At 41.3% G+C, this 20479-nt stretch overlaps 1 protein-coding gene across 1 annotated transcript in view; it reads left to right on the plus strand.

The window, feature by feature from the left end:
• IGDCC4 (immunoglobulin superfamily DCC subclass member 4) overlaps positions 1–20479 on the plus strand; it is a 147903-nt gene that overhangs the window by 112881 nt on the left and 14543 nt on the right. Inside the window, exons 13-17 of the mRNA XM_073618324.1 lie at positions 1802–1982; positions 4750–4877; positions 6920–7090; positions 8201–8338; positions 9626–9731. Of these exons, the coding sequence (XP_073474425.1) occupies positions 1802–1982; positions 4750–4877; positions 6920–7090; positions 8201–8338; positions 9626–9731 (724 nt within the window). The remainder of the gene's footprint in view (positions 1–1801; positions 1983–4749; positions 4878–6919; positions 7091–8200; positions 8339–9625; positions 9732–20479) is intronic.

Raw genomic sequence — 20479 nt, forward strand, 5'->3', positions numbered from 1 at the left:
CAATGTAAGGAACATTCTTCTCACTGATCCCCAATGTAAGGAACATTCTTCCCACTGATCACCAATGTAAGGAACATTCTTCCCACTGATCACCAATGTAAGGAACATTCTTCTCACTGATCACCAATGTAAGGAACATTCTTCTCACTGATCCCCAATGTAAGGAACATTCTTCCCACTGATCACCAATGTAAGGAACATTCTTCCCACTGATCACCAATGTAAGGAACATTCTTCTCACTGATCACCAATGTAAGGAGCATTCTTCTCACTGATCACCAATGTAAGGAACATTCTTCCCACTGACCACCAATGTAAGGAACATTCTTCCCACTGACCACCAATGTAAGGGACATTCTTCTCACTGATCACCAATGTAAGGGACATTCTTCTCACTGATCACCAATGTAAGGGACATTCTTCCCACTGATCACCAATATAAGGGACATTCTTCTCACTGATCACCAATGTAAGGAACATTCTTCCCACTGATCACCAATGTAAGGGACATTCTTCTCACTGATCACCAATGTAAGGAACATTCTTCCCACTGATCACCAATGTAAGGAACATTCTTCCCACTGATCACCAATGTAAGGGACATTCTTCTCACTGATCACCAATATAAGGGACATTCTTCTCACTGATCACCAATGTAAGGAACATTCTTCCCACTGATCACCAATGTAAGGAACATTCTTCTCACTGATCACCAATATAAGGGACATTCTTCTCACTGATCACCAATGTAAGGAGCATTCTTCTCACTGATCACCAATGTAAGGAACATTCTTCCCACTGATCACCAATGTAAGGGACATTCTTCTCACTGATCACCAATGTAAGGAACATTCTTCCCACTGATCACCAATGTAAGGGACATTCTTCTCACTGATCACCAATGTAAGGAACATTCTTCTCACTGATCACCAATGTAAGGGACATTCTTCTCACTGATCACCAATGTAAGGAACATTCTTCTCACTGATCACCAATGTAAGGGACATTCTTCCCAGTGATCACCAATGTAAGGGACATTCTTCTCACTGATCACCAGTGTAAGGAACATTCTTCTCACTGATCACCAATATAAGGGACATTCTTCTCACTGATCACCAATGTAAGGAACATTCTTCTCACTGATCACCAATGTAAGGAACATTCTTCCCACTGATCACCAATGTAAGGGACATTCTTCTCACTGATCACCAATGTAAGGAACATTCTTCCCACTGATCACCAATGTAAGGGACATTCTTCTCACTGATCACCAATGTAAGGAGCATTCTTCTCACTGATCACCAATGTAAGGAACATTCTTCTCACTGATCACCAATGAAAGGAACATTCTTCCCACTGATCCCCAATGTAAGGAACATTCTTCCCACTGATCACCAATGTAAGGAACATTCTTCCCACTGATCCCCAATGTAAGGAACATTCTTCCCACTGATCACCAATGTAAGGGACATTCTTCTCACTGATTACCAATGTAAGGAACATTCTTCCCACTGATCACCAATGTAAGGAACATTCTTCTCACTGATTACCAATGTAAGGAACATTCTTCTCACTGACCACCAATATAAGTGACATTACTTCTCACTGACCACGAATGTAAGGGGCATTCTTCTCACTGACCACCAATGTAAGGAGCATTCTTCCCACTGACAATTACCAAATCTAAGCAGGGGTTGCCTGAGACTTGAAAATGATTTTAAGTGTTCCTCTGGGTTAAAATGGTTGAGAAAGTCTGGTCTATATTTTAGCTTTATGTATGATCTATCTGTTTGATCTGCAGATTTTAAAGCCCAGCGGATCCCTCCACTACCACCCAGCCATATCCAGGTGGAACCCAACAGCTCAACGTCTGTATGGGTGAAATGGAGGAAGCCCATAATCAGCAGCAAAATAGTGAATTATACTGTACGTTGTGGGCCATGGGGAGCCAAGAACGCCTCAATATTCACCTATCACAGCAGGTAAGGCGGAGAACCTCCATAATAATCACATGGTGGTGCCTATACATGAAAAAAAAAAAACTATCATCAGTACGAAGGAATAAATGAAGAAAGACAGCGCTTAGCCAAATGTGTATCAAGGTAATCTATCCTAAAAAAGTGTGTATGTGATATCATTTATATATAGAGTGACCCAACACAATACTTTAATCTCTATCTAAACTAGTAATAGTGATATAATCTCAATGAGAGTTGGTGATAATAATATAAACAAAATAATTAATCTAATTAATATAATATGATGTGTGACCACACCAATATGTGATGAAAAAGTGGTAACCAAACCCGCATAAAGCATCCACTTCAAACTATATGTGTCTATATATAGCCAACGAACAAAAACAAAAGTCCATAAAAGGCTCAAAGATTAGAGCCAAAAAATATTATTATTAGTGAACATGTGTATCAAAAAAAGAGTTAAAAAGTATGTTTCGTCAATAGCCTTCCTCACGGGGCAGTTCAGTAATAAGGAATGATCTAAGCAGTGGCGGCTGGTGTTTTTTTTTTTTTTGGGGGGGGGGGCAGCAAACAAGCGCCCCCCCCCCCCAGCGGCAATGACCCCCCCCCGGGGTGTTTGCCCGTCAGTCAGCACTTACCCCATCAGCGGCGTCGGGTGGCAGGCAGCGTGGTGCAGCGGCTCGGCTCCGAGTGTCCTCTCCTCCATGGTGGCTTCCAGCTCCTCCCCTCCTCCTCCTAGGCTTCCAATAGGATTGTCTGTCCTTTCAGCCAATCGGGTGACCGATGTCAAAACCGTCTTCCTGATTGGCCGGGGAGGAGGATCAGTGATACCTGGGTGGGATCGGAGCGCACTCTCTGCAATCCAAGCCCACCCTATATTGAAGCCTATTAGAGCCTCTAATCTGTGCTTAAAAAAAACAGCCCTCCCACAATGGAATCCATGTGCCGGTGTCCTGAAAGGGGCAGGACCACAGGTGTATGCAGCCTATTGCAATTAGGGTGTGCACCCCAAAGCTCAAACACAAAGCTCAGTTGCACGGGGCAGTGAATGAATGGGAAGTGCTGTTCAGTCACAAACTAAAGCATAGTAAACACAATTTACTATGCTTCTGTTATGAATGGGCACAGTAAGTGAGTGTGTTTACTATGTTCATTTAGAAAATGAAGGGGCTGGTAAATGACATATTTACTAACCCCTTCCCCCGAGCTCCATCCTGAAAGATCCCCCACAGCAGCCGGAGGAGAGGAGAAGAGGGAAGTCAGCAACACTGCGGGGTAGGGGGGGGGCCCGGGAAGTAGGCGGAATGGGCACCGCACATAGGGATTAGGGTGTGTCCAGGCACAACCCCAGCGCACGCCTATGGGCGAGATGCATGGATGGGGGGAAGGGGGTGGCACCTGTGTGCCCTTAATGGATGGGCTGCCCCTGGATCTAACGATGGCCCACCCTAACATGATGAGCCTTCACCCGAAGTGGCTGCAATTCCTCTATGACATTATTGTTTTGTCCTACTCTTAAATACCAGCGCCGTGAAAAGATTTCAGCCACAGACCTCATCTGCTTTTTCTGTATCCGCCGAGATTGCGGGAGCTATGTGCGATCGGGCACACGGTGCGAGTATATCCCTCATATTGATAACCGATATCTCTTCTCATGAAATATCAATAATCAATATTCATCACACCCCTGTATGGAATGGACTCACCTTAGGGATTTATACAGCATCCAATAATGTCAACTCACAAAAGACTAATATTGGCGGCATTCCTGTGTATTATTTGATTGCTTATCAATTTAATCGTTGTTTAGTTAATAAAAAGGTCATGTCTCACAGGTCCAATGGATGTATAGCGTGTGTGTTATTGACTTTTTATTTTTGATATTTTTGTATGTTAACCACTTCCAGTCCGGGCCAATTCTAACATTCCTCTCCTGCATGTAAAAAACATAATTTTTTTGCTGGAAAACTACTTAGAACCCAAACATTATACAGTATATTGAAGCAGCGTTTGTTAAGCATTAGCCCCTCTTCACACTAGTGCGACTTGTCATGCGATTTGACAGATCAAAGTCACATGACAAGTCACACCCTAATTTCTTGCTATGGAAATGTTCATATCGGTTCAACTCCAACTTGCACCGATTCTGAAAAGGTTCCTGCACTACTTTGGCGATTTTCATGTGCGACTTGCACTGACATCTGTGCATGAAGTCGCACAGAGGTCGGCAAGCTGCACATGAAATGGTGCTGACCGGCGGCTTAGAAATTGCGCAGAATTTAAGCGATTTCAAAGCCGTCTTCCGCGTGAACCGAGGCTTAGCCACGGGCGGTTTACATAGGCAGAGCTTCCCTCTGTGTGTTCCCACCCCCCTGACGATCGGTGGGTGCTGGCCAATAGATGTCCACCAGCAACCCGCAGACTGGGGTCACATTTGTGTGCTGGGGCAAAGCATGCAAAACCGGGTGTCTCCCCGCAACACACAAATAAAGTGCATCCTCTTTGCAAGAGCATTCATTCTTAAAGGCAACCCCAATGCATCTTGCTAACGCACATGCCAAAGCGCATGATTTCAAAGGACCATGCGTTTTGGCGTGGTGCGATTTGAAAAAAAAAAAAAATAAATAAAAAAGCTTGCACTTCTTTGGTGTGATTGTGATGTGGTGTGTAGGGAAGACCACTTGAAATGAATGGGCTCCACTAAATGCGATGCACCAAAACGCATAGGTGTGAGCGGAGTGTCCTTACCATACTTGTTCTCTGTTCTCAGCGTCTCGGAGGAGATCCTGATCAGTGGCCTTAAACCGTATACGAGGTATGAGTTTGCAGTGCAGTCGAATGGCGCTGGAGTGGATGGACCTTACAGTAACATCGTAGAAAAGATGACCCTTCCAGATAGTGAGTAAGATACACAATATATTTCCACCGTACTCTGCTCCAACCAATAAATGGCATTCATCTATCTCTACACAACTGGCTGAAAAAATGTGAGGTGTTCCCTGATTGGTGCCCATACCAAGTGACTTTAAAGTGATACTAAACACACCCTGTATAATTTACATTGTCTCTTCTATTTTTATATAGACGATGGAACTGTAATTAATTTACCCCTTCATGCCTAAGCCATTTTCTGACATTTGTTGCTTACAAATTCGTATTTGTTTGCTAGAAAATTACTTAGAACCCCCAAATATTATATATATATATTAGCAGAGACCCTAGAGAATAAAATGGCGATCGTCATATTTTATGTCACACTGTATTTGTGCAGCAGTCTTTCAAATGCATTTTTTTTGGAAGAAAGACACTTTCCTGAATTAAAAAAAAAAAAAAAAACAGTAAAGTTAGCCCAATTTTTTTGTGAAAGATGATGTTACGCTGAGTAATTAGATACCTAACATGTCATGCTTTAAAATTGCGCACACTCATGGAATGGCGACAAACGCCGGTACTTAAAAATCTCCATAGACAGCGCTTTAGAGTTACAGAGGAGCTCTTGCGCTAGAATTATTGCTCTCGATCTAACGATCGCGGCGATACCTCACATGTGTGGTTTGAACACTGTTTACATTTGGAGGCTCAACTTACATATGCGGGGAGCTTTAAAGGGTTTTTTTCTGTCTCATTTATTTATTTATTTATCTTTACACCGTCCCTTTTAAAAAAAAATTCTGATAACTTTTATTGCTGTCACAAGAAATGTAAACCTCCCTTGTGACAGTAATAGGAGGTGACAGGTACTCTTAATAGAGGGATCTGCGGTCTATAAGACTCCTAAATCTATAAAACCCTAAATCCCTCCTTTGCACTTAAAAGCATTCAAAACACCAAGTTTGGCAGTTTTGAATACTGACATTTTTTTAAAAATTTGGTGCCTTTAAGTCTTCAGTAAACTGAAAGTGATATCATGACATCACTTCCAGTTTACTAGATCCGAGATCCGATTGAAGCCAATTCCGGCTTCATTCGGGTCTCCGACCAGTCGGTGGACAAGACAGCTGGGCACTCCAGCCTTCCGGTGGGACACTTAGGAGAGTGCATGTGATCAGCACAGGGCCAATCAGCTCTGTCCACTGTCCAGAGGGTCAGGGGTCCTGCAGCCTCATAGGACCGTCACTGCTGATGCGTGGGGGGTACCATTTAGTTGGTACCAATTAGTTACATCCCTGACCCACACAAGTGTGAACTGAGCCTTAGCAATGAGAATGCAGGAGAAGGACGGGGGAATTCCTGGGGGTGGAGATGGTTACTATTTTACTCAACTCTATGTCAATGTCATTGCCTCAATGTAACCATAATAGGTCAATGATGGCATGAACATCCCCACCCTTTTGTGTATGTGCAGCAGGAAAGAGGATGTCCCCGGCACTGCTGATTGGCCTAGGAGAAACAGCGGCTACCTGAGTTTGCCGAAACCAAGCTCATCACTAGTGTCTATACAGTTACCATTTGAAAACCATAATCACTAGTTGTTCCTGTATGTTATGGGGTTAATTTAATAATTGCAAATAGGTTGTTCACTTTGCAAGTAAAGTTGCATTTTGCAGGGGAATTTTCCCCAGAGCTTAGTGAATGTGGTGACTTTTCACTTTGTAAAAAATACCTAATCACATGCACATTGCTTTGAAATGATTAGATGATGGAAGTAAATAGAGCCTCACCTCATTCACTAAGCTCTGGGATAACGTCCTTTGCAAAGTGCATCTTCTCTTGCAAAGTGAACAGTCGGTTTGTCTTTAGTAAATCAATAAACTTGCTTGCACATGATTGGATGTTGGAAGTCAGCAGATCTTTCCCCTCATTCACTAAGCACTTGGGAAATTTCCCTTGCAAAGATAACAGCCTACTGGCCTTTAGTAAGCCAACACCCTTTTTGTTTTTCTTGTCTTGATCTAAATTCAGCTGCTGCCAAAATTCCTAATTTGTGATTCTCTTTGCAGGGCCGTCCTCCCCTCCAGCTGACTTGATGCTTCAACCATTGTCGCACTCTTCAGTCCAGGTACACTGGCGCCCTCCTTTGGAGTCAAACGGAATAATCATGCAGTATTTGATCTTGTACACTGCCAACAGAAGCCATCCTGATGAAATGTGGACTCTTTTAACCAAGGAAGGTGAGAGAATGCTGGTGGGTGGGTATTAAAGTGAACCTTCACCCATTAAAATTAGTCATGTTTGGTCATCTTTGGGTTACTGCATCTTTCTATTGGTTATCTTTGATCAGCTTTGGGTTACCGCATCTTTCTATTGGTCATCTTTGGGTTACTGCATCTCTCAGTTGGTCATGTTTGGGTTACTGCAACTTTCAGTTAGTAATGCTTGGTCATCTTTGGGTTACTACAACTTTCAATTGGTCATCTTTGGGTTACTGCATCTTTCTATTGGGCATCTTTGCGTTACTACATCTTTAAGTTGGTCATCTTTTGGTTACTGTATCTTCTAATTGGTCATCTTTGGGTTACTGCATCTTTCAATTGGTCATCTTTGGGTTACTACATCTTTAAGTTGGTCATTTTTGGGTTACTGTATCTTTCAATTGGTTATCTTTGGTCATCCTTGCGTTACTGCATCTTTCAATTGGTCATCTTTGGGATACTGCATCTTCCAATTGGTCATCTTTGGGTTACTGTATCTTTCAGTCAGTCATCTTTTGGTTACTGCATCTTCTAATTGGTCATCTTTGGGTTACTGCATCTTTCAATTGGTCATCTTTGGTCATCCTTGCATTACTGCATCTTCTAATTGGTCATCTTTGGGTTATTGTATCTTTCAGTTGGTCATCTTTGGATTACTGGGTTACTGCATCTTCCAATTGTTTATCTTTGGGTTACGGCATCTTCCATTTGGTCATCTTTGGGTTACTGTATCTTTCAGTTGGTCATCTATGGGTTACTGTATCTTTCAATTGGTCATATTTGGTCATCCTTGCATTACTGCATCTTTCAGTTGGTCATCTTTGGGTTACTGCATCCTCCGATTAGTCATCTTTGGTTATTGTATTTTTTAGTTGGTCATCTTTGGGTTACTGTATCTTCCAATAGGTCATCTTTGGGTTACTGTATCTTTCAGTTGGTCATTCTTGCGTTACTGCATCTTTCAATTGGTCATCTTTGGGTTACTGTATCTTTGAATTAGGTCAGTTGTGTTGACAAAGGGATTATATGCCAATTTTGAGAGCTCATGTTTAGTGGTTACTTGGGGGGGTTTGTGCTTTATCATTCCAGGTAATGTGTTCAGTACAGACGTTCAGGATTTACAAACTGGGGCAAAATATTACTTCAAGATGGGCGCCAAAACATCATCAGGCTGGGGACCATACTCCAATGTGGTGGAGGTGGAGACGCTGCCTCCGAGGCTACCAGGTGGAAAAAATCTTTTCTTTTTTTTTTTTTTTTTGCCTCTTTATAAGCCTCATCTACCCAAACCTGATATTCCAGCTGTATAGGTTACTGGCAAGTAGAAAGACATGATGAGGTTGATTTACTTAAACTTAAGAGTGCAAAATTTGGTGCAGCTCTACATAGAAACCAATCAGCTTTCCGTTTTTTTTAAATGTTAAAGCTTAATTGAACAAGCTGAAGTTAGAAGTTAATTGGCTACCATGCACAGCATCACCAGATTTTACATTCTCCAGGTTTAGTGAATCAACATCGATGACTTGTTACATCTCTTGAAGTGGTAGGTTATACAAATAAGGTTACATTTGTAGCTGTCAAAGCATTTGTGATGTGCCCAGCCATAGGCACACCCTAATCACCCTGTATGGTGCAGATTCCCCCTGTTTAAACCACTGATATTTCACCAAAAACTACTGACACCATCCACTGCCCTTCTGACGCCAATCTCTGCCCTACTGACACCTATGTGCCCAGCCAATCTAGTGATTCACATACAGTAAGTAAAGTCACTCGGCTAATTCCTGGTTTAGCAATACAGCTTCATAGGTTAGCTTGCTGCTCACTAAACAGAGGTGATGATCCGGATTCATTGTCCAATGAGCATGGTGGAGGTGACATTGCTGAACCAGGAAAATAAATTGTGTCTTCTGTCTGGCTGTGCAGTGAAGAAAATGTATGCAAATCACAAAATTTGCTGTAAAGAATTTCAAAACAGTAAAAAATATAAGTATTTTCAACTATGCGGTTATAGGGGTGTAGTTCTAAATTTGTGAATAGCCGTTCATCCATCAAAACTGGTCGTGAATTTGTTCTGTGCAAATGTGGCAAAATCAAATGGCTATATTCCCAGCAATTTCAAGAGTGTGAATTCGAAAAATACCACATAGTGACCACTAGATGGTGCTCACTATCTTAGGAAATACATATGCTCCTCAGCGTCATTTAGTGGCAATAATGTGGAATTTCCATATTCACACATTTGAATTGCAATTAAGGTTTTTTGTGCCTGAAGATCAGCTTTGGGCTACATTTGTGCAGCAAAATGTATCATTTTGGATACAGAAATGGAAGCGGAGCTCAAAAATATTCCTGGAAATGTATCGGAAATATATTATTGATATTTTTAGCTGACTTTCCTCAGTGCCTAGCTGTATAGAACCCAGGAGGATATTAACTTTCAGTAGTCTATGGACCTGTTTCTGATCATCACTGTTGTAGAAGATTTAGCTGAAGCATGTCCTTCCTCCGCAGATGTCCTGGATATGAATTCTGTCACCGGGATCATTGTCGGGGTCTGTCTGTGCCTCCTGTGCCTCCTACTCTGCATGTGTGCAAGTTTCCAACAAGGCAAACAGAGGTGAGTCCATCATGACCATGCAAATCCTTCAATAACATTAAGACTGCATTCACACCTGAGCATCGCGTTTTTTGGGGGGTTTTATGTGCGTTTTTTGAGCATTTTTGTACAGCGTTTTTAAAGCGTTTTTGAGCTTTGCCGTTTTTAATAGCCAATAGAAAAAAATATCATCCGTTTGTCATTTGTGATCATTTTTTGATCAGTTAATTATTGTATTACTATTAATATGTATTAGAAATAAATAAATAATAATAGATAATACTAAATACATTATTCATCTTTTTTTTTTTTTAGTACTATAGAATCTAAAAAACAGAAGTTTAGTGCCACATCCCTATATAACAATTATAAAGGAACAAACAAAGAAAAAAATATATAATTGGGACTTTGGAGGCACATCAGGTTTACATAAAATATTCTTTTATTAGAAACATTTATAAAATAGTATATACTTTTTCCATATAAAAAAAACATATATATCATCCATTTCACCATTTGTCATAATTTTTTATCAGTTAATTAATTTATTATTAATGAATTAAAAATAAATAAATAATAGATAATATTTAATTTATTATTCATATTTTTTTTTTAATACTAAAGAATCTGAAAAACAGAAGTTTAGTGCCACATCCCTATATAACAATTATAAGGAAACAATTAAGAAAAAAAATATGATTGCTTTGGAGGCACATCATGTTTACATAAAATATTCTTTTATTAGAAACATTAATAAAATAGTATATACCTTTTCCATATAAAAAACACACACATATATATATATATATATATATATATATCTCATCCATTTCACCATTTGTCATCATTTTTTCATCAGTTAATTAATTAATTATTATTAATGAATGAAAAATAAATAAATAATAATAGATAATATTACATTTTTTTTTTAGTACTATAGAATATGAAAAACAGAAGTTTAGTGCCACATCCCTATATAACAATTCTAAAGAGACAAACAAAGAAAAAAAATATCATTGGGACTTTGGAGGCACATCATGTTTACATAAAATATTCTTTTTTTAGAAACATTTATAAAATAGTATATACTTTTTCCATATAGTGTACATACGTTTGTTGAAATATCAAATGCAATCATTAAAATCAATTGCTATACAAAGTAGTATATTTAAATGACAAGATGAAAATTTCCATAGGTCATTATTACTACTTCCTCAGGAGCCAGCGATGTGTAGTACTAATTGAAAAACCATCACCCATAATAATAATACTTTGTATAGAAATTGATTTTAATGATTGTATTTGATATTTCAACAAACTTATGTACACTATATGGGAGAAAAAAATGCTATTTTATAAATGTTTCTAATAAAAGAATATTTTATGTAAACATGATGTGCCTCCAAAGTCCCAATGATATTTTTTTTCTTTGTTTGTTCCTTTATACATTTTTGTTAGGGTTAGGGATTAGGTTTAGGGTTAGGAGTTAGAGTTATGGAATAGTTAGGTAAGTTGTTGGGTTTATGGTGTATATTGATTTATTTATTTTTTGGTTAGGGTTAGGAGTTAGGTTTAGGTGTTAGTGCCTGTTAACACTGGGGCGGCTTCAAAGTCGTACGAATCTGAAGCCGCCCCCCGCACAGCGCGACTTCAGCGCGGCTTGCAAACGACTTCTTTAATAGAAGTCAATGCAAGCCGCTCCGAAGTCGCCCTCCAAGTAGTACAGGAACCTTTTTCTAAGTCAGAGCAACTTGAGTCGCTCTTAGACATGTGCAAATTGTTTTGCTTTTAACGAATTTTGACAAATTAATAAATTCAGAAATATCTGAATTAACGAAAACCAGTTTACCGAATTTTTCTGAATATTCGTAAATTTGAATATTCAAAAACTTGTAAATTTGAAATGGGAAAATCCGAAAACCCAAAAATTTGAAAATCTGAAATAATAACTAATTAATAATAATTTAACTATTACTAACTATTAAATTATAGGTATTGGAATTTCCTTTCAAATTTGGCAGTTAGTGAACGTAACGAATACAAATTTATCTGAAGTTACGAATTATCCGAAATAATGAATGCCGCATCTAAATGAATGGAACATAACGAATTATGAATATTAAATAATAATAATAATAAAAACATTTTATTATTATTATTTATTATGAATTAGTTCCGTTCCATTTGTTTAGATACGGCATTCATTATTTCGGATAATTCGTTACTTTGGACAATTCGTGGCTTCGGATAAATTCGTATTCATTCCGTTCACTAACTGCCAAATTTGAAAGGAAATTCCAATACCTATAATTTAATAGTTAGTTATCATTAGTTAGTTATTTATTCTTTCAAATTTTTGGACTTTCTTTCTTATTTTCGGATTTTCAAATTTACGAATTTATGAATTTTCAAATTTACGAATTTTACCATTTACGAATTGCAGTCATAACGAATAACCCAAAAAACGAAGAGAAAAAATGAATGAAGCGAAAACTAAAATAAACAAATTTTTCGTGCATATTTCTAGTCGCTCTGATTAGAACGGTTCCATTGCACTGCATGGAACACGAATTGTCAAGTGGCTAAGTTGCCTGACCGATCGCCTTAGTGTGAAACGGAACTTAGGGTTAAGGGTTTATTTATTTTATTTATTTATTTATTATTTTATATATTATTGATTTAGTTTTTTTTTTAATTGTATGATTAATATTTATTTGTTTTAATATTTATTTATTCATTCACAATTTTTTTAAAATTTAAATAATTGCATTTGAGCAGAAAAACCCTCAAAAACGCGCGACAAAGCGCCCAAAAACGCTCAAAAACGCGCAAAATTGCGCGCTTCAATGCACCTCTATGGCGAAGAAAACGCTTTTAAAAACACATCGATCTGCCCCGAATCAAGCTACAAAACTTTTTTTGAGCCTCAGGCGTTTGGCTTCAGGCGACTTGGTAGTGGAGATGTGAACCAACTCCATAGGGAATCAATTATTTTTTTTCTCCTCCAGCGTTTTGGAGCTTCAAGCTACAAAACGCTGAGGTGTGAATGGGGCCTGAGGGTGTCTATTTGTAAATAATATATAAATAATATTTAAAAAATTATACCTGCATTTCTTTTTTTTTTTTTTTAACATTTCACGCACATAGGGAGGCTCGTTGAAATGAATGAGCTTCCCAAAAACGTGACACTTGAGAACGTGCAAAAAGTGCGTCCCAATGATTTCAATCCAAAATCGTGTCCTATTGGCTTCAATGCAAAAAACGCCCCTCCTACTGACTTCAGTGCAAATGAGCTTCCCAAAAACACGACGTGTAAAAGCGTGTCCCATTGATTTCAATGTAAAAACGCCCCCTAGTGGCTTCAATGCAAAAGTGCTGTTTTGTGTCTTCGCAAACGTGGTTCGATTTCAGCGCAGTCGCAATGCCGTTAGTACATCTGGGCACAGAAAGTTCTGTAGTCCAGCGGGCACGGCTGACAACACCGGTTGGGATTTCAGCCGCACATCGCTGCAAGTCCAAAGGAGTATGTGGCAATCTCAGCCAGGGTTCCAACCAGGCCCCCCCCCCCCCCCCCCCAATACAATTGGCTCTGGACCCTGAAGTGTAAGATTAACCACTTAACGACCAGCCGCCGTCGTTATACGTTGGGACCAGTGGCGGCTGGTGCTCAAAATTTTTTTTGGGGGGGGGGGGGCGGGGGCAATGCTACCTGTGTGCCCATCATATGCTGCCAGTGTGCCCAACTGCCCATCATATGCTGCCAGTGTGCCCAACTGCCCATCATATGCTGCCAGTGTGCCCAACTGCCCATCAAATGCTGCCAGTGTGCCCAACTGTCCATCATATGCTGCCAGTGTGCCCAACTGCCCATCATATGCTGCCAGTGTGCCCAACTGCCCATCAAATGCTGCCAGTGTGCCCAACTGCCCATCATATGCTGCCAGTGTGCCCAACTGCCCATCAAATGCTGCCAGTGTGCCCAACTGCCCATCATATGCTGCCAGTGTGCCCAACTGCCCATCATATGCTGCCAGTGTGCCCAACTGCCCATCAAATGCTGCCAGTGTGCCCAACTGTCCATCAAATGCTGCCAGTGTGCCCAACTGCCATTCGTATGCTGCCACTGTGCCCAACTGCCCATCATATGCTGCCAGTGTGCCCAACTGTCCATCAAATGCTGCCAGTGTGCCCAACTGTCCATCATATGCTGCCAGTGTGCCCAACTGCCCATCGTATGCTGCCAGTGTGCCCAACTGCCCATCGTATGCTGCCAGTGTGCCCAACTGCCCATCAAATGCTGCCAGTGTGCCCAACTGTCCATCAAATGCTGCCAGTGTGCCCAACTGTCCATCAAATGCTGCCAGTGTGCCCAACTGCCATTCGTATGCTGCCACTGTGCCCAACTGCCCATCATATGCTGCCAGTGTGCCCATTAAATGCTGCCAGTGTGCCCCCCGCGTGCTCGCCGTCTGCCCGGCCCTTACCCTGTGTCTGTGGGGCAGCGGGTGACGGCGACGAGCGGGGTCCTTCGTGCGTCTCCTGCCTCCCGTTCGTCATCCAATAGCAGTGCCTGTCATCTCAGCCAATTAGGTGACAGGTAACAGACCCGAGCACCTGATTGGCAGAGAGGCAGTTCAGTGTTAGAAAAGCAAATGACTATTCACTTTCCTAACACAGCTGAGTGGACTGCGAGCGCCAAGCATGGCGCCCGCAGTTCACCTATTTTACAGCCTTACTTTTTTTTTTTTACTGCTGGGGCGGGGTTTGTCGTGCCCGTGCGCCCCCTATGGACGGGCCGCCACTGGTCGGTACTTTGACGTGGAATACTGTTGTTATGGCAACAGATACCTGCCATAATCCCAGTATCCTCTTAAACGTCGGGTGGGCCGCTTTCAGGTAAAAGTGGTCTCTGCAGCGGATTTGCCGCAAGATCTATTTTATTGGCATAGGGCGAGGTGCCTCTCCCCTGTGAGACTGGATGCCGAGGAGTGAGGGAACGATGGCCCCCCCCGCTCGGCTCCACAACATTGGGTGACGGAAGCGACATCAAACGTCACTTCCGCCCAATGGTCTTAAAGGGGAATTTTTTTTTTTCTTCAAAAAACATTTATTTATTTATTTTATTGCATTTTAGTGTAAATATAAGATCTGAGGTCTTTTTGACCCCCCCAGATCTCACATTAAAGAGGACCTGTCATGCTTTTTTTCTATTACAAGGGATGTTTACATTGCTTTATAATAGGAATAAAAGTGACCCAAAAATATATTTTTTTTTAAAAGGAGAGTGTAAAAAAATAAAAAGTAAAATAAATAAGAAAAAAGAAAAAAAAAAATTTAAAGCGCCCCGTCCCGCCGAGTTCGCATGCAGAAGCGAATGCATACGTGAGTCGCGCCCGCATATGAAAACGGCATTCCAACCACACATGTGAGGTATTGCCGTGATCGTTGGAGCGAGAGCAATAATTCTAGCCCTAGACCTCCTCTGTAACTCAAAACTGGTAACTTGTAAAAAAAAAAAAGTAAATGTTGCCAATGGAGATTGTTAAGTGCCAAAGTTTGTCGCCATTCCACGAGCGGGCATTACTTTTCTGCATCTTTGGTGCAACTTCAGTGCCATAGACTGCGATGTTTTAAAATCACAAAAGTCGCAAGGATTGTCCTAACCTATGCGACATTGATGCGACAGTATCCAGCTTCAGAGGGTTTTAAACCAAAGGCGCCGAAAGTTGCATTGAAGTCGCATCAAATCGCAAGCAAGTTGCAACGCAAAGTCACACTGGAAGTCACGCAGCTTTCAAGTCGCAACAGTGTGAACCGAGCCTTAGACCCCTTTCACACTGGGGCGGTTTGCAGGCGTTATTGCGCTAAAAATAGCGCCTGCAAACCGCCCCTAAACAGCCTCCGCTGTTTGTTCAGTGTGAAAGCCTGAGGGCTTTCACACTGAAGCGGTGCGCTGGCAGGAGAAGAAAAAATCTCCTGCTAGCCGCATCTTTGGAGCGGTGAAGGAGCGGTGTATTCACCGCTCCTTCACCGCTCCTGCCCATTGCAATCAATGGGACAGCGCAGCTATACCGCTGTAATACCGCGGCTATAGCCGCGCTATACGAGGGGTTTTAACCCTTTTTCGGCCGCCAGCGGGGGGTTAAAACCGCACCGCTAGCGGCCGAATACCGCGGTAAAACAGCGCTAAAAATAGCGCTGTTTTGCCGCCGACGCCCCCTACCGCCCCAGTGTGAAAGGGGCCTTAGGGTTTTTTTTTTAACAAATAATGATTGCTGTTGAACACATTCGATGTATGAGGGGGTGACTTTTGGTTGGGTGGGTCAGGCAGCATTCTTTGACAACAGAATCAGGATTAAGGCTTTAGTTCACACCATGGCGTTCCCGCTTTTGGAGATTCGGAATCACGGTCAGAAATCGCAGAGATTCCACCTGCGATCCGGAACACCATGGTGTGAACGAAGCCTTAAGCGGACTTTGACCCCCCCAAAAATACATTATTTGCTTCTGGCTCCAGGTCCCTCCCTCTCCTACAATTACATTCATTTTATTTATTTTTTCTACTTTTTTTGTGCTGTGCTTTCTCCTCTCTGGCCTAGGCGTGAGGTTGCGCTGCTGGTGTCTTTTGGCGCATGCGCGGCACTAGATTCTGCACATGCGCGGCACTAGCTTCTGCGCATGTGGGCTGCCCAGCATTTGATGCCTCCACTAACAGCAACGATGGGGCATTTGTGCAATAAAATAAATAAAAATCCTAAATGCCATAAACATTTGTTACAAGCTGAATTAAATTTCATTGTATGTTTTTGACAAGGATTAACTCTATTTATTATTTAATAAATTTAATAGATTAACTGTATCATCGGTTCCATCTAGTGGCCAACATGCTGTATAGATTTGTGAAACACCTCAATGAGAAAATATATTGCATTTTGGCCACTAGATGGAGCTGATGATACAGGAGTTAATCATTCAAAAACATACAGTAAGATTTTGTTCACTTTGCACCTATTATTTCTGACATTCGTGCAACAAATGTTTTATAAATGGACCCCTGCGATTTTTATATATAGTAAAGTGTAATATCTGGCACCTCAAAAGTCCTGATATTTGGTCTGTAGTGATTTAAAGGGTAACTCCAATTTTGTGGGGGAAAAAAAAGCAAATAATAATAACTATAAAAAAATATATAACCTATAAAATTGCTACACAAGTCATATTGTAATATTATTGTATGCTTTATATGTTATTAACTAATAGAATAAAATAGAAAAAAAAAAAATCACCAGGAAAATTATCATTGAATGGAGAAGGGAAATAAAGAGTTAATTAGGGTTACTGATTAGAGTAAACTAAGGGTTACATAGTTACATAGTTACATAGTAGGTGAGGTTGAAAAAAGACACAAGTCCATCAAGTCCAACCTATGTGTGTGATTATGTGTCAGTATTACATTGTATATCCCTGTATGTTGCGGTCATTCAGGTGCTTATCTAATAGTTTCTTGAAGCTATCAATGCTCCCCGCTGAGACCACCGCCTGTGGAAGGGAATTCCACATCCTTGCCGCTCTTACAGTAAAGAACCCTCCTAATAAGACACTTCCAGGTCTGCGGAGCGCCCTGCTCCCACTGTAATTGGACACAGCGGGAGCCAATAAGTGGGTCCTGGGGACTCGATGTCTGCCTGGACCCGCCGATCGTTTCCGAGAGACAGGCAAAACGGAGGTATGTAAACAAGGCAGATCGCCGTTCTGTCAGTAGGGAAGGTAGTGATCTCGTGTTTCTGCTAAGCAGGAACACAGATCTCCGCCTTCCCACAGTAAAAGCACCTCCCCCACACAGTTAGCAAGCACTCCCTAGGAACACATTTAATCTCCTGAATTTTTGATCTCCTCTGATGTTAACCCCTTCCAAGCCAGTGTCATTAGTACAGTGACAGTGCATATTTTTTTAGCACTGATCACTGTATTAGTGTCACTGGTCCACAAAAAAAAATTTAAAAGTGTCAGGTAGGCGACCGATTTGTCCGCCGCAATGTCGCAGTCCCGTCATAAGTTGCTGATCGCCGCCACTACTAGTATAAATAAATAAATAAAAATTTCATAAATCTATCCCATAGTTTGTAGTTGCTATAACTTTTGCGCAAACCAATCAATATACGCTTATTGGGACTTTTTTTTTTTTTTTTTACCAAAAATATGTAGCAGAATACGTATTGTCCTAAATTGATGAAGAAATTTTTTTTATTGGATATGTATTTGGCTCAGTTCACATATTAGCCTCGTGCTGCTCACAGCAGGGGTCCGGTGCGTCCTGGTTCACTGTTTCATGTCCGATTTCAGTCCGAATTTTGGGCTGAATTCGGACCTGAAACGGACCAAAACACACACAGCGTTTTTGTGCGAAACGCGCCAGACCTGCTGCAGAGATATGTGAACCGACTCCATAGGGAGACAGTCAAAATCTCCTGCTATTTCGAATTGGATGCGGAGAAGCCATATCTAATTCGCAATGGTGTGAACCCAGCCTTATAGCAGAAATTTAAAAAAAATATAATTTTTTCCCCAAAATTGCCGGCCTTTTTTTGTTTATAGTACAAAATATAAAAACCTCATAGGTGATCAAATACCACCAAAAAGAAAGCTCTATTTGTGGGAAAACAAATTTTTTTTTTGGGTACAGCGTCACACGACCGTGCCATTGTCAGTTAAAATAACGCAGTGCCGTATCGCAAAAAATGGCCTGGTTATGAAGGGGGGAGGGGGGTAATTCTTCTGAAGCTAAAGTGGTTAAAAAAAATTTTTTTTTTACTTGTCAAGTTGCTTTAACTGACTTCATCTGCAGATCGAGGTTCATCCCTTTGATCTGCAGATGAATAAACAGAAAGATACAAAATGAAACAGTGTTTCATTGTAGCTTTCTGTATTCTTGGCTGAGCAGTGTTGTTGATAAACATTGCCAGACTGCTTTTTTTTTTTTTTTTTACTGCTCCTGCTGCCGGGACCTCCTCTGTATACTCGGCAATGCAGCTGTGAGTAATCAGAGCTGAATTGCTGTGTACTGGGGCAGGGGGGATTCTGGCAGCAGGGCAAAAGGACTGGACGCACTAGACACGCCCTGTGTACAATGATTACATTTATTTGGGCGTGTCCAGCATGCCCAGAGTCTGCAGCTGGTTAAAATGACCTTTCCTTTTCAATCTGCAGCTGCTGTCATTTTCTGTAAAATTCAGTGCAATATGGCCACCCGGAGGCCTTCTATAGACAGCTGCTGTGCAGAATGCCCACAGAAATTTTATTTCTTGCTCGTGTGATTGGTTCACTGATTTCTCCATCAGTCTGCACTAAGATACAAGTCAGATTTTAGGCATCCTCTGCAATAGGAATTTCAGCTTTGGTGAAATACTTTCCAAAGGGTTCATTCCTTCTAAGGGGATGCAGACACTGCAACTTTCCGCATTAGAACACTGAGAGTGCACCAGGGGATTTATATTAAACCAGATCCTTCCATTCAGAATCAGTCTGGTGAAACAAACAGCTATTTCTTCTGAGCAGAAAAAGGTAGGAATCTGCTACAAAGTTTTTAAAATCTCTGCAATTTACATAGTTTACCGAGAGGGGAATGTTTTTGCTCATCAAAAATGGAGTCACTCTTTAAAGTGGCGCTCCACCCAAAAGGGGAACCTCCGCTGCCACATTTGGCACCATTCGGGGTTGGGGGGGCTTTGACAGGTACCCGCTCCCTGCTGACTTCGCCATATTGAATTCAGCTGGACGTCCCCCCCCCTTCCTATTTCCCCGCCACAGGGCCATTCACAAAGCGCAGCATGCTTCGCACATGTGCAGTAGGGAGCCCGCTGTGGAGCTGCAAGGCTTCACTGCCAGTTTCCCTTAGCCAAAATGGCAGTGGCAGTACCCGAGAGCCAATGAAAAAATTGGTGTGGGTGAGGACACCGCTGAATACCTGGACAGGTAAGTGCCCTAATATTAACCACTTGACATCCGCGCTATGGCAGAATGACGGCCACAGCGCGGACCTGAATTCCCGGGAGGCCGTTATATGACGTCAAAAAGCCAATCACCGGCTCAGATGAGAGGGACAAAGGTCCCGAAGTGGAAGAGGCACATCTGCCTCATCTTTGCCAGCTAACAGTGCCACCTAACAGTGCCCAAAGTGCCACCTAACAGTGCCCACAAGTGCTAGCTATCAATGCCCACCAGTAGTGCCAATCAGTGCCACCTAGCAGTGCTGCTTATCAGTGTAACTGATCAGTGCCCATTATTGCCACCCATCAGTGCCCATCACTGCCACCCATCAGTGCCCATCACTGCCGCCTATCAGTGCCCATCAGTGCCGCCTCATCAGCGTACATCAATGAAGGAGAAAAATTACCTGTTTTAATTTTTTTATAACAAAATATAAAAAAAATATATATATATATTTTTTTTAATTCATTCTTTTTACATTTTTTTAACAAAAAATAAAAACTGCAGAGGTGATCAAATACCATCAAAAGAAAGCTCTATTTGTGGGAAAAAAATGTTAAAAACCTCATTTGGGTACAGTGTTGTATGACCGCGCAATTGTCATTCAAACTGCGTCACAGCTGAAAGCTGAAAATGAGTCTGGATAGGAGGGGGGTTTAAGTGCCCAGTAAGCAAGTGGTTAAAAGTCAGCTACAGTATTTGTAGCTGCTGACTTTTAATTTTTTTTTCTGATGGAGCCTGAAGTAAAAAAAATATGAAACAACAAATATCTTAGTGAGTGT

The sequence above is a fragment of the Aquarana catesbeiana genome, linkage group LG03 (genome assembly GCF_042186555.1).
Source record: "Aquarana catesbeiana isolate 2022-GZ linkage group LG03, ASM4218655v1, whole genome shotgun sequence".
Classification (NCBI taxonomy): Eukaryota; Metazoa; Chordata; class Amphibia; order Anura; family Ranidae; genus Aquarana; species Aquarana catesbeiana.